The sequence below is a fragment of the Lucilia sericata genome, unplaced genomic scaffold (genome assembly GCF_015586225.1).
Source record: "Lucilia sericata isolate MDLA Ls3-8-SP2 unplaced genomic scaffold, ASM1558622v1 Contig000039F_arrow, whole genome shotgun sequence".
NCBI classification, from domain to species: domain Eukaryota; kingdom Metazoa; phylum Arthropoda; class Insecta; order Diptera; family Calliphoridae; genus Lucilia; species Lucilia sericata.
Genome location: NW_023994077.1, coordinates 299,972 through 314,688, shown reverse-complemented (window position 1 = coordinate 314,688; position 14,717 = coordinate 299,972). Strand labels below are relative to the sequence as shown.

Genomic DNA, 14,717 nt, shown 5'->3' with positions numbered 1-14,717 from the left:
GGTTAATAAATAAACACATAAAGTTTGATGAAAATGCTATCAATTTAAAATTTGTTTATAATGTTAAGAATATTATGTGCAAATGGTATAATCAGAGAAATTAATGGGTTCAAATTTTAATATATAAAGACCTGCAAAAGTGCACCCTTTGCACCATGCTTTCAAAGAACAAGTTCTCTTGACTATAATAGTTTCAATAGTTATCGAGAGACTGACTATTTTTTTGTTTACTAAACTATAGACCAAACTATGGAGTAGACTCAAAGGTCCAGTCTGTAGACTATAGACTAGACTATAGGCTAGACTATACACTAGACTATAGACTAGACTATAGACTAGACTATAGACTAGACTATAGACTAGACTATAGACTAGACTATAGACTAGACTATAGACTAGACTATAGACTAGACTATAGACTAGACTATAGACTAGACTATAGACTAGACTATAGACTAGACTATAGACTAGACTATAGACTAGACTATAGACTAGACTATAGACTAGACTATAGACTAGACTATAGACTAGACTATAGACTAGACTATAGACTAGACTATAGGACTAGACTATATTCTATAGACTATACTGTAGACTATACTATAGACTAGACTATTAGGACTAGGACCTATAGACTAGACTATAGACTAGACTATAGACTAGACTATAGACCTAGACTATAGGACTAGACTATAGGACTAGACTATAGACTAGGACTATAGGAGACTTAAGACTTAGACTATAGACTAGACTATAGAATAGGACTATAGACTAGACTATAAGATAGACTATAGGACTAGACTATAGACTAGACTATAGACTAGGACTATAGACTAGACTCTAGACTAGACTATTAGACTAGGATCTAACTGACTAGACTATAGGACTAGACTATAGACTAGACTTATAGACTAGGACTATAGACTAGACTATAGACTAGGACTATAGACTAGGACTATAGACTAGACTTATGACTAGACTATAGACTGAGACTATAGACTAGACTATAGACTAGGACTATAGACTAGACTATAGACTGACTATAGACTAGGACTATAGACTAGACTATTAGACTAGACTATAGACTAGACTATAGGACTAGACTAATAGACTAGACTATAGACTAGACTATAGACTAGACTATAGACTAGACTATAGACTAGACTATAGACTAGACTATAGACTAGACTATAGACTAGACTATAGACTAGACTATAGACTAGACTATAGACTAGACTATAGACTAGACTATAGACTAGACTATAGACTAGACTATAGACTAGACTAGACTATAGACTAGACTATAGACTAGACTATAGACTAGACTATAGACTAGACTATAGACTAGACTATAGACTAGACTATAGACTAGACTATAGACTAGACTATAGACTAGACTATAGACTAGACTATAGACTAGACTATAGACTAGACTATAGACTAGACTATAGACTAGACTATAGACTACTATAGACTAGACTATAGACTAGACTATAGACTAGACTATAGACTAGACTATAGACTAGACTATAGACTAGACTAGACTATAGACTAGACTATAGACTAGACTATAGACTAGACTATAGACTAGACTATAGACTAGACTATAGACTAGACTATAGACTAGACTATAGACTAGACTATAGACTAGACTATAGACTAGACTATAGACTCTATAGACTAGACTATAGACTAGACTATAGACTAGACTATAGACTAGACTATAGACTAGACTATAGACTAGACTATAGATTAGACCTTAGACTAGACTAAAGACTAGAATATATTCTAATCTACTAGCTCAATATAGTTATACAATAGGTTAAGTATTATTATATCGAAACAAATCTTAAATTGTAAACCCAGTTTAATAACAAAAACAACATTTTGTTAGAAAAATTACTTTAAATTTTCGAAAAAAATTATAAACCCACTAAAATACTTTTCAATATAAATGTATGTCGGTTGTATATTTGAACAAAAAATTACCCCCCTCCATTTAAATAATGAAAATAATTACTGCTTAGAGAATTACCCAACATAGGCAGACTGGCAGCCATTATAAATAAACTTACTACCATATCCGACACGCAAACAGCCCAAAGGATATGTATGTACATAAATGTTTGTTGTGTCTAAATATGGCCACAATATTATGCCAAAGCAATTATCAAGTGTTTAGCACTTTATGGCCTAGAAGTACCGGAGCGAAATAAATTTTTAAAACTTTAGACTATAAAATTGAATTTACAACAATGTAAAAACATGATAAACTTCAACTATGTGAAGTAGGTAAATATGAATGAAGCGATAGAGAAAGACAAAAAAACAACAACCTTGCAACATGCAACATGTACGGGTGAGAAAGGGTAAAGGGTTGTGTATATCAAGTGAAATATTAAAGGGTAAAATAACACTAAGAGGAAGTAAAAATTATTGAAACAATTAAGTCTAGTCAATTAATATTTTTAGTAATTGTTTTATAACGAATAAACACTTTATTTTGAACAGACACTTAAGCATTAAGAGAGCCTGTACCGATATCTGTTTTGTGTTTGCTCTTACACTATTCACATTAAAGCTCTTGATAACCTTTCTAACACAATCTACTGCTAACATTTTGATCTCAACTATTTTAACCAACAGCTAAACAAATTTGTCTGCAAAAAGAAAAACAGAGTAATAGATCTCTGCTCCTTGTTAAAGAACACATATTTTGTTTAAAACAAAAAGTAATTAAAATAGGAAAAAAATTTTGTGAAAAAACCCAAACCTCAACAAGTTTCCTAATGCAATTTACTCTCTATTAAATGAAAATAAAGCTGTTTCAAACCAACAACAGACTTTCCAACTTGTACTACAATTATGTGTGACACTTTTAAGGGAACACACACTTTAAACAATTTTAAAGTAATGGAGAAAGACTCAACACTTTTACAAACAAAATTGGCCCTTTTGTACCACATAATTGCTGCACAAAATTATTTTGTTAAAGCTTTTTTTATAACAAACAACTTAATTACTCTAACTTTTATTTATGCAAAATTTTTATTTCCCTTTTTTACAGTTCCTATTATACCTGAGTTCCTTTATGATATACGCCACCCAGACGCACCCTTGGATAGTTTTCCACGAACTCCTTTAACCATACACACACCACCGCCACCCACCCAATGTCCCTGCCTAAAAGATGGTGAAGCCATACCCACTTACGATGTATCAACACTTAGTCCAGAGGGTAAGTTTAATAGACAATTAATGGAAAATAAAACGAGAAGTATTTTTAAATGGATTTTTTAATCAAATTTAGAAAATGAAACATTTTATCGTGAACTGGAGGAAAGACATCAGGAATTGGTGGGAGAAACGGTGGAAGTAGGTCTACTGTTTGCCTCCAAGGCATTTGTGCAGTTATTGGTTAATCCAATTGTCGGGCCATTAACACACAGGTGAGCGTACGAAAAAGAAACTCAAAACTTATTTAATCAAGATGACAAAATCTTGAAGTAACAACTTTTAAGAAGATTTTAGACTAGATTAGAGTTCAGACTATACTACAGTCCAGACTGTAGACTACACTATAGTCCTGACCATAGACTAGACTATAGTCCTGACCATAGACTAGACTATAGTCCAGACTTTAGACTAGACTATAGACCAGACTATAGACTAGACTATAGTCCAGAATATAGACTAGACTATAGACCAGATTATAGACTAGACTATAGACCAGATTATAGACTAGACTATAGTCCAGACTGTAGACTACAATAAAGTCCATACTATAGACTAGACTTTAGTCCAGACTATAGACTAGAACATAGTCCAGACTTTAGACTAGATTACAATCCAGACTATAGATTAGACTATAGTCCAGACTATAGACTAGACTATAGTCTAGATTATAAACTAGACTATAGTCCAGATTATGAACTAGACAATAGTCCAGACTATAGACTAGACAATAATCTAGTTTAATTCCAGTCTATAGACTAGACTTTAGACTGGACTATAGCTCAGACCTTAGGCTTAACTATAGTCTAGACTTTAGAATATACTAGACTATATTCCAGACTATAGACTAGACTATAGTCCAAACTATAGACTAAACTTTCGTCCAGACTATAGACTGGAATATAGTCCAGACTTTAGACTAGTCTATAATCCAGACTATAGGCTAGACAATAAACTAGTTTAATTCCAGTCTATAGACTAGACTATAGATAAGACCTTAAGCTAAACTATAGTCCAGACTTTAGAATAGACTAGACTTATAGTTCGACCTATAAACTATAATCATTTGACACACTTTATTAATAATGTAACTCTCTTTTCTCTTCTTCAGAATTGGTTACAGTATTCCCATGTTTGCCGGTTTCGTTATTATGTTTGTATCCACAATAAGTAAGTCTCTCCGGATATATATAGAAACCCCTAAATTCTCTTTCTGAAACACTTACCTTTCTCCCTTTTTAGTCTTCGCTTTTGGCCGCTCTTATTTGGTGCTCTTCATTGCTCGTGCTTTACAAGGTATTGGTTCGTCTTGCAGTTCTGTCTCCGGCATGGGTATGTTAGCCGATCGTTATACTGATGATAAAGAACGTGGCAATGCTATGGGTATAGCCTTGGGTGGTTTAGCTCTGGGTGTTTTAATAGGTCCTCCGTTTGGTGGTATAATGTATGAGTTTATTGGAAAATCGGCACCATTTTTAGTACTTTCGGTATTGGCTCTGGGAGATGGTCTGCTACAATTGTTTATGCTACAACCTTCGATACAGAAAGCCGAGACAGAACCTCCCACTCTAAAGGCCTTGATATCGGATCCTTATATATTGATAGCAGCTGGTGGGTTTTTTATTATAATTGATAATTTTGTATGATTTATTAATTATTGTTTCCCCTATTTAAGGTTCTATTACTTTTGCCAATATGGGTATTGCTATGCTGGAACCTTCATTACCTTTATGGATGGTTGATAACATGGGCTCTAGCCGTTGGGAACAAGGTGTGGCCTTTCTACCGGCCTCTATAAGTTATCTAGTGGGTACCAATCTATTTGGTCCTTTAGGCCATAAGATAGGCAGATGGTTTGCCGCCTGTTTAGGTTTGGTAATTATAGGAGGTTGTTTGATAATGGTAGGTAGTCTCCCGATATTAATACAAATTTCCAAATTAAATCATATTTTTTACCATTACAGATTCCCATGGCTACTTCCATTACCCATTTGATTATACCCAATGCTGGTCTTGGCTTTGCCATTGGTATGGTGGATTCTTCTATGATGCCCGAATTAGGTTATTTAGTGGATATACGTCATTCGGCAGTTTACGGAAGTGTTTATGCTCTTGGTGATGTGGCTTTCTGTATGGGCTTTGCCGTTGGTCCTGCCCTAAGTGGTACTCTGGTAAAAACGATTGGTTTTGAATGGATGTTATTCGGTATTGCTATATTGTGTTTCCTGTATGCTCCGCTGCTGACACTGCTTAAGAATCCCCCGACACGTGAGGAAAAGAAGGTTGGTAGTGTAGATGATGTAACGGCTGTACAAGCAACCAGTCCTGCCATTTTACAAGATGGCCTTGTAAATACTGCTTATGAAAGTGAAAGGCTTTAAAAATTTTTATTATAATTTTGTATTTTTTTTCATAATTTTCTTTAAGTTGTTTAATTTTGTAAATTTAAAGTAATTTCTTTAGTTTTATTAAGTAAAATTTTGTTTTTAATTTAAATGTTATAAAAAAACATTTAAATTGTTGCTTTATTTTGTGAAAATTTTTTAAACACCTAATTCTTAAAGATTGTATTTTTTTATATATGAGATTTTTCTTTTCAATTTTTATATAATTTTAAATTAATTTTGTAATGAAATTTTGGAAAAAATATTTTAAAATTCATTAAAATATTCTATTTATATTTAATTTTTATTTGAGAATTTTAATTTTAAGTTTAATATTTAGTAGTATTTTTGGCACTTTTTTAATTTTGTAAATTTAGTTTTTTTATAAAATTATATTTTTTTTATTTTATTAATAAATAGTTTTAAAAATGTGTCTGTTTATAAAATTTTAAAAACTTTTTTGTTTGATTTTTGTTGTAAAATATTAAAGATAATGGAGAATGTAACGAATGTAATAATTAACTATAGACCAGACTATAAACCAGACTATAGACTAAACTATAGACAAGATTGTAATCCAGACTATAGACTAGATTATATTTCATACTATAGACCAGAATATGGAATAAACTACAGACCATATTATAAACTTAATTATAGTCCAGACTATGAACTGGACTATAGTTCAGACTATAGACTAGACAATAGTCTAGACTATAAACTAGACTATTGTGCAGACTGTAGATTAGATTGTAGTCCAGACTATAGACTACACAATAGTCCAGACTATAAACTAGACTACTATCCATGCTATAGACTGGAATAGACTAGATCGTGGTCTTGACTATAGACTAAATTATAGTTCAGATTATAGACTGGACTATAGTTCAGACAGCTCATATTATAAACTTAATTATAGTCAGACTATGAACTGGACTATAGTTCAGACTATAAACTAGACAATAGTCTAGACTATAAACTACACTATTCTTTAGACTAGACTATAGACTAGATTGTAGTCCATACTTTAGACTAGATCATAGTCCAGACTATAGCATAGACAATAGTCCAGACTATAAACTAGGCTATTGTCCAGACTATAGACTAGAATAGTCTAGATTGTAGTCTTGACTATAGACTAAATTATAGTTCAGACTATAGACTAGACTATAGTTCAGACTATAGACAAGACTATAGTACATGCTATAGACTAGAATATAGTACAGGCTATAGACTAAACTATAGTTCAAACTGTAGACTAGACTATCGACCAACTGTAGAGTAGATTATAGTACAGATTATAGGCTAAACTACAGTCCAGACTATCGACTAGACTATAGTCTTATCTATTCTCCAGACTATAGAATTATCTATAGCCCAGACTATAGACATATCTATAGTCTATAGTCCAGACTATAAACTTGTCTATAGTCCAGACTATAGACTTTTCTATAGTCCAGACTATAGACTTGTCTGTAGTCCAGACTATAGACTTGTCTATAGTCCATACTATAGACTTGTCTATAGTCCAAACTAAAAACTATAATCCTGACTGTGGTATGACCTGTACTATTCTTAGTATGACCAGTTCTACATCGTTTTCGTTCTATATAATAGCTTCCTAAATTTAATCTCTCAAATTATCTTTTCAGTCCCTCATCATTGGCGAACGTCCAGCGGTACGTTATGTTACATATCAAAATTACGACGATGACGAATAATTACAACTCTCTCACTCTAATGGCTAACGATTCTCACTAAAAAAAACTAACGAAAAAATGCACGATTCTACGATAAAAGAAAACTATATAGAAAAAATCTCAAAAAAAAAAATACTCAACCAATAATATCAGAAATATCATATGAAAAATTTATTGTTTTTTTGGTTAAAAAGCTTTTGATGTTTTTTTTTCTAATTTTATTTTATTACTTGTTGAAATTTAAACAAATATTTCAATATTTATTAAAAAAAAGCAAATGGTTTTAAAGAGAAAAACCACAAAAATTTACAAAAAAAAAAAAATATTAAAAAAAAAATATAGTTCGTTCAAGCGGGTGTTATTAAAACTATGTATAAAAATCTTAACTAAAAACCCTTCCCAAAGAAATTTTTAGTTTTTTTTTAAAGATTAACAAAATTTTTTTTAAATTGTATGAAAAGTTTTAAAATATTTTAAAATTTAAAGGTTTAAACTCATTTACAGAGTATAAACGATTTATTTATTGGATTCGAAAACGATTTTTTACAAATTATTAATTAGGGTTTACAATTATTCGAATTTTTACTTTAATCGTTTTTTTTTTTTTCACAAATTTTCCTTTCATATTAAAAGAAAATTTTAATGTTTTTTTTTTATAAAAATTACATCAAATAAATCGTAATTCTAGTGAACGTAATTTTATTTTATTTAAAACAGAAAATTTTCTCTATGAAAGTTTAAATTTTTTTTATTCGGTTAATTTCCAATTATTCGAACAGTTAATCGAATAATAGTAATTAGATAACCGATAACGGTTAAACGTTTGAATGCCCTATTATTTATCATAATAAAGTAAATGATATATTTAAAACTTTTCATATTTAGAATCTATTTTAGCTCCTGCGGAATCGGAGTGATTTGACTCCGATATTTTTATTTTTATACTTTTAAATTAATTTTTTTTTAATTTTACTTCAACTTTAATAAAATTTTTATAAAAAAAAATAAATTTTTTTATGAAAATTTTCTTAAAATATGAATAAAACTTTTATAAAATCTATAATTTTATAAATCAAAAAAAAAAAACTTTTAAAGGGATTTTCAAATTTGAAAATTCCTACTCCCAGTAAGGAAAATTGTTGTCAATGTAACCACTGGAATTGAGATGAGTCAATATTTTTTTAAAAAATCTGAAATTGAAATGAAAATTTAACAAATTTTATATAGAAAAAAATCAATAATATATTTTCAAAAATTTCAAAATTGTTAACAACATGATTGAGATTTATAATAAAGTTTAGGGACTGACATAATAATGTCTTAACATTTGTAAGACATAAATATGTCAGGCTGTTACTCTTGTTGTTCTAGTCCAAAATATTGAAGAAAAATAGACAACAGTCCAAAGTATAGTATAGATTACAGTTTAGACTATAGTTAGGACTATAGAAAATACTATAGTCCATACTATAGGATAAACTATAGTCCAAACTTTAGAATAGTCTATTTTATAGACTATATTCTAGACTGTAGTCCAGACTATAGAATAAACTATAGCACAGACAATGGAATATACTAAAGAGCAGATTTAGTCCAATTTTAGACTAAACTTTTGACTAGATTTTAAAATTTACTATGGACCAGTTATCTAACATAATTATGTCTTAACATTTGTCAAATCGTAGTTAAACTTAAATTTTCATTAATTTCAATTTATCGGCAAATACATTGATGTTCACATTTAAAGGTAATTTTATCGAACTACGCATTCTCAAGGGGGCCGTGGTCTTGAAATCACATCTATTAGCAGCCGAGTGCAGAGTATGTATGGAGGACTCCAGAGGAGAAGATTGTCTTTTGCAATTATAATTTTTCGATAAAGAAGATTTAACCTCATAGGGGCTTGAATTTAAAAGTTTTGAACCCTTATTAATCGTAATATAAGGACTGCTGCTATACAAATTATTATTACTACAACTAGAGCTTTTGGATTTAGCTTTACAATCGTAGACTTTCGAATTATCTTTAACTTTACGAAAAGAGTTTACTTGGCCATTTGAGGAACTACACTGAGAACGGGGGCTATTGGTATTTAAGGGTATTAAACTGGGTAAACGTTCATTTAATTTATTGTTCTTTTGAGAGCTGACCGATTTCTTAGGAATTTGGCAGTTAGATTGATAAATAGAAGTTAATTGTTTAACACGTTCATTAGATGACATTTTTAAATCGGTTTTAGTTTCCGGTTTTACCGAGAATTTAGACAATCTTTTGTCTATAACAAAACTTTGCGATGTATTCAATTGGCTTTTATTTTGTAGGGATTTATGGGAGTTTTTTGTTTGAGGTATATTTAAATTTCTATATATAGAATCGGTTTCTATTTTGATATTAACACTATCTTGCAAGGAATTATGATCCAAATTTTTGATATTTATATTGATTTCATAACCAGAACTTATGCTGCTTCTACTATTGGCAACATTTGCAACATTAGAAGAAGCTAAAGATTGATAAACTCTGTTAGAAGTAGAGGGTTTGACAGTATCCGATTTATAACAATTTCTAACCGAGGCTTGAGATGCTTTTGGGGGAATATTATAATTAGTAGTAGGACAAGCCAAATTATAAGTTTTAGATGAAGTTAAGGGAATATCTTTGTCCGCGCCATAATATAAATTCAGAATTTTGCTTTCATAGTTTTTAGAATATTCTTTAGGTCTTTTAAGTCCCACTGCTGGCTCTTGTAGAAATTTTCTTCTACGATATTCTTGAAATTTACTTAAATTTAAGGCTCTTTCCACATTAGTTGAACTAGTTTTAGTTGGTCCGTTAGAATTCTTTGAAACCGGAAAATTAGGATTATAAAAATAGGTTTGACATTTATTTAAAGACTCTGGTTGTTGGATAACTCTGGGCGGTACAGCTGCTATAGGATATGTGGGCCTATCGGCATAACGAAAGTTATAGGATTGAATTTTGAAGGGATCTCTTTCAAATGGATCACTAGGCTTAGAGCGTTTTGTTATACAATTTGAGGCCAATTGAAAATTTCCCAAAGTGACTGAAGAATAGAAATATTTTAAAATTTTTATTTGTTAATTATTTAAATAAGAAAAACTTACAAACATTTCTAGCACGATTTAAATTCATAATAAATTTTTATAAAGATTTTTGTAGAATGTTAAAGAATTTGGAAATTGTAAAATTTTTAACTAAAAAATTATAATAAAATTGACTTTTGTGTTTTGAAATTTAAAAAAAAAATTCCCCAAATAATATAACAGGGTTTGTAAATATGTAAATTTTAAAAACTTATTGAAACATGTTACAAATTTGAGTGGAGCAAAGATGACACGAGGGGTTTTTTTATATCGAGAAAAAAAACCCTGGTAAAAATTTTCCTTTTAACAAATCAATTTATAAATTAAACTATAATTATAACTTTTAAAATAGCAATATTTTAAAGTTTAAATTTTGTTTTGTTTATAACTGTTATTAATTATATACTATTATAGAAAATTTTTGCCAAAAATATATATTAAAATAAAAATCTAGTTAAATAATAATGTAATATTTGCTTTAATGCACAAGTTATCTGACACAAAAAAGGGAATAAAGTAGTTTTAGTAAAAAAATTATTAATAAAAAATATTTAAATATTAAATAAAAAACTATTTAAATATACTTATAATTATGTATTGTGCTTAATATAACTATAAAATTTATATAAATTTTAAAAAGAAAATTGTTTAAAAAAAATTAATTACTTTAAGAATTTTTAAGTATTTTTTAAGCAAAAATTTGAATGGCTGCAAATTTTTGTTAAAAAAAATACAAATTTTAATGTTAAAAACTTCTCTTATCAAAATTTCAAATTCTTTAAGAGAAATTAAAAGATTTTTGAAATTTTAACTAAATTATTTCCAAAAATGGAATTTATTTACTTCGGCTCGAAGGACCATATTTTTAAAAGATATTTCAAGAGAAATCTCAAGATTGCTCTTAATATTTTCTTGTTGAAATTCAAGAAAAATTTATTTAATAAATAATTTTAATTTAAATTTATTAATTAGATGTAGATTTTCTTTATTTTGTTTGCCTTGGCAGGAAGAACCATATTTAAAGAGAGAGTTAAGAGAGAAATCACCAGATTTTTCTCTATATTTTAAGGCATCAAGCTTTGTTCAGAACATTTTTTTAAATTTAATTTCTATTTACTGTTACTTCGGCTGGAAGGACCATTTGTAGAAAAAGATTTCGAGAGAAATAACAAGATTTTTCTCAATATTATCAAGTAAAGTTCTAGATTTTCTAGTTGTCTTAAAAACCCATATATATTTTGGAAGAAATTATCAAGATTTTTTATTTACTGTTACTTCGGCTGGAAGGACCATTTGTAGAAAAAGATTTCGAGAGAAATCATAAGAATTTTCTCAATATTATCAAGTTTTCTATTTGTCTTAATTTCGGCTGGAAGTACCATATAGATTATGAGAGAAATCATACAATTTTTTCAAGTTCAATAATTTCAAATAAAAATTTAGAATTTCTTTAAGAATTTCAGTTGCTATTTAGTTCGGCTCGAAGGACCGTATTTAGTAAAAGATTAGAAAACTTAAAAAAAAAATCGTTTCTTTAAGAAATTTTTGACTCTTCTTTTCGAATCATTTACTTCATTAGAAGTATAATTTTCATTATAAAAAGTCTTAAAACATTAAAGAAAAAGTTCTCAGAAGAACTCGAATCATTCGAAATTTTACATTCGAATCATTTAGTTCATCTTGTAGAAACGTTTTAATTACAAAAAGTCTTGTAGAATATCAGAAATGGTTCTCTGAAGATGGATATTGAGCCATTTACTTTATTTGAATCAATTACTTCATCTTGAAGAAACGTTTTCATTACAGAATTTAAGGAAAAGTTCTCTGAGGAACTCTAGATCGTTTTACTGAATGGACCATTTTTGGTTTCAATTCAAAAGTTTTCTGCTCTTTTACTTTAAATTCTCTGAAGAATAATTTATTCATGATTTAAAATGCTAAAACTTTGGCTTGAAGGACCATTTTTATTAAAAAGATTTTGAAATATTTAAGAAAAAGTTCTTCTAGAAACTTTATAAAAATTTTGCTGAAAACCTTTAGATTTATTGTCATCGACTGGAAGGACCATAGACTACACTTTTCAAGTTCCAATTCAGAACTTAATGTAAAACAAAGTTTGTTCTTACATTCTTCCAGTAATAACTTTTAGTACAATTTAAAGCATTTTAGTACCAGATTTTAAATTGGAATACTTGGGCTGGAAGGACCATTCTTTTTAATATTTTGAAATATTTAAGAAAAAGTTCTTCTAGGTACTTTTTTTATAGGAAATTTTAAGCTTCATCTCGAAGAACCATTTGAATTTATTGATTTTTAAACAATTTTCTTTTAAATTAAAAATAAATATAAAATGTAGTAAATGTTTTATTCTTTGTATTATAAGTCCTTTATAAAATAACAATGACACTTAATAAAAACCATTTACAGTTTAACCGTGTTTAATGTAAATTTGGGTTAAATTTGCAAAACCAAAGTTGAAAAGCAAACATTTGTAGTTGAAAGCAGGTATTTAATAAAAGTTATATTCAAAAAAATGTACATAATAAAATAGCTGAAATACTTGCTGATATTTAGAAGAAAAACAATATTAAAAATTGATGTAGTAGAACGTTTCTGTTTAAATTTAATAAAAAAAACTTAAAGAAAAACGCCCAAGAATTGCCACAAAAATGCAATCATTATTATAATATTTAAATAATTTAATAAAAAAAGCTTATGTACAGGGTAATTATTTATAAAAATATAAAAAAAAGTTTAAACGGTTTTCAAGTTACAACTAAAAAAAAAAACAAAAATAGTTTAATAATATTTAAAATATATAAAAAATCATTAAAACGATTTTAGATCGTTAATGAGTATTATTGTGTGAATTAGACAATATAAGTTTAAAAGTATTTAAAACAAAATATGAATATAATAAAAATATATTAAACAATTGGCTATTTAAACCTATATATTATTAAATAAATATTATAACAAACATACATATTTGCACATAATCAAAAAAAAAGCTGGTATGGGGTCAAACACACTATTCACTGATATAAACTATAAATAACTTATAACTATATCTATATCATTAACTATATATTTACATAAAACTAAACTATAAAATATTTTTAGCCTTTAAGCTCTTTGTGACCAAATATTATTAAACCTTAAACTAACATTTAAAACTTAAAGAAAAAAAATTCCTGAAAAAAAAATTTGAAGAAAAAAAATTGTTTTGCATTTGAGCATAATAGTCAAAAATATATACTTAAAATACTATATAACTTAATAATTAATATTATTATCTAAAATATTAGCTTTTACATGAAAAATATAACAATGGAAGAAACCACTTTGACATTAACATGATTTAAAAAAAAAGTTATTTGAAAATGTTCGAAAAAAAAAGCATTAAGAGGAAACCCTTAACAAAAGCAACTAAATTCAAATATTAATAAATAATTAAATGTATTTTGAAATACCCTTAATATTTTAGATTTTTAAGAATTTATAAATGGATTTAAAAACCTAAAACCTAAAAACAAAAACAAAAAATCATTAATATGATTAAATTTAAAATGAAATTAAATACGTTGTTGGTGAATAAAACTGAGCTACACTCAAAAAAATTTCTCGATTTTATTATTTAACTTGAAATATAGGTAAGTTTGATAAAAAAACTAAACTCTCGTAGGACCATTTTTATAATAAAAAAATTAAAACTTTACAAAAAGTTCTTTTAAAAAAGTCTAACTTAATTTTTCTATCGAAAATTGTGTTCTTTATATAATTTTCTATAGAAAAGGGGCTTCTTTATGCAATTTTCTTTAGAAAAGTGTCTTTTTTATACAATTTTCTATAAAAAACTGTCTCTTTTAGACAATTCTCTATATAAAAGTGTATTCTTTATACAATTTTCTATAGAAAAATGTCTCTTTTAGACAATTTTCTATATAAAAGTGTATTCTTTATACAATTTTCTATAAAAAATGTCTTTTTATACAAACTTCTATAAAAAGTGTAATTTTTATAATTTTTTTATAGAAAAGTGTCTTCTATATACAATTTCAAGACACTTTTCTATAGAAGAGTCTTCTTTTTACAATTTCTATAAACAAGTTTTTTCCTTATACAATTTTCTATAGAATTGTAAAGAAGACACTTTTCTATATAATTTCCTATAGAAAAGTGTCTTCTTTATACACTTTTCTATAGAAAAGTGTCTTCTTTATACAATTTTCTAAGGGAAAGTGTCTTCTTTATACAATTTTCTAAAGGAAAGTGTCTTCTTTATACAATTTTCT

The 14,717-nt window shown here is 27.9% G+C and overlaps 2 protein-coding genes across 7 annotated transcripts in view; one reads left to right on the top strand and one right to left on the bottom strand.

Moving 5' to 3' along the window:
- LOC119613455 (synaptic vesicular amine transporter) overlaps window positions 1–7,621 on the top strand; it is a 41,659-nt gene extending 34,038 nt beyond the window's left edge. For 4 of the 6 annotated variants that reach the window (XM_037969487.1, XM_037969480.1, XM_037969494.1 and 1 more), the window contains 6 exons: window positions 3,068–3,238; window positions 3,311–3,449; window positions 4,346–4,404; window positions 4,477–4,845; window positions 4,910–5,136; window positions 5,199–5,719. In XM_037969487.1, coding sequence (XP_037825415.1) covers window positions 3,068–3,238; window positions 3,311–3,449; window positions 4,346–4,404; window positions 4,477–4,845; window positions 4,910–5,136; window positions 5,199–5,615 — 1,382 coding nt within the window. In that variant the 3' untranslated portion in view covers window positions 5,616–5,719. Of the gene's footprint in view, window positions 1–3,067; window positions 3,239–3,310; window positions 3,450–4,345; window positions 4,405–4,476; window positions 4,846–4,909; window positions 5,137–5,198; window positions 5,720–7,270 lie in introns of those variants that run through there. The other 2 variants (XM_037969511.1, XM_037969503.1) reach the window with 2 other exon arrangements.
- Window positions 7,622–8,616: 995 nt separating this feature from the next.
- On the bottom strand, window positions 8,617–10,575 carry LOC119613445. Its single transcript, XM_037969462.1, has 2 exons — window positions 10,444–10,575; window positions 8,617–10,382 (listed from the first exon to the last, which is right to left on the bottom strand). Exons 1-2 carry the CDS (start codon window positions 10,469–10,471, stop codon window positions 9,010–9,012), a joined length of 1,401 nt encoding a protein of 466 aa, XP_037825390.1. The 5' UTR covers window positions 10,472–10,575; the 3' UTR covers window positions 8,617–9,009.
- Window positions 10,576–14,717: the final 4,142 nt, after the last annotated feature.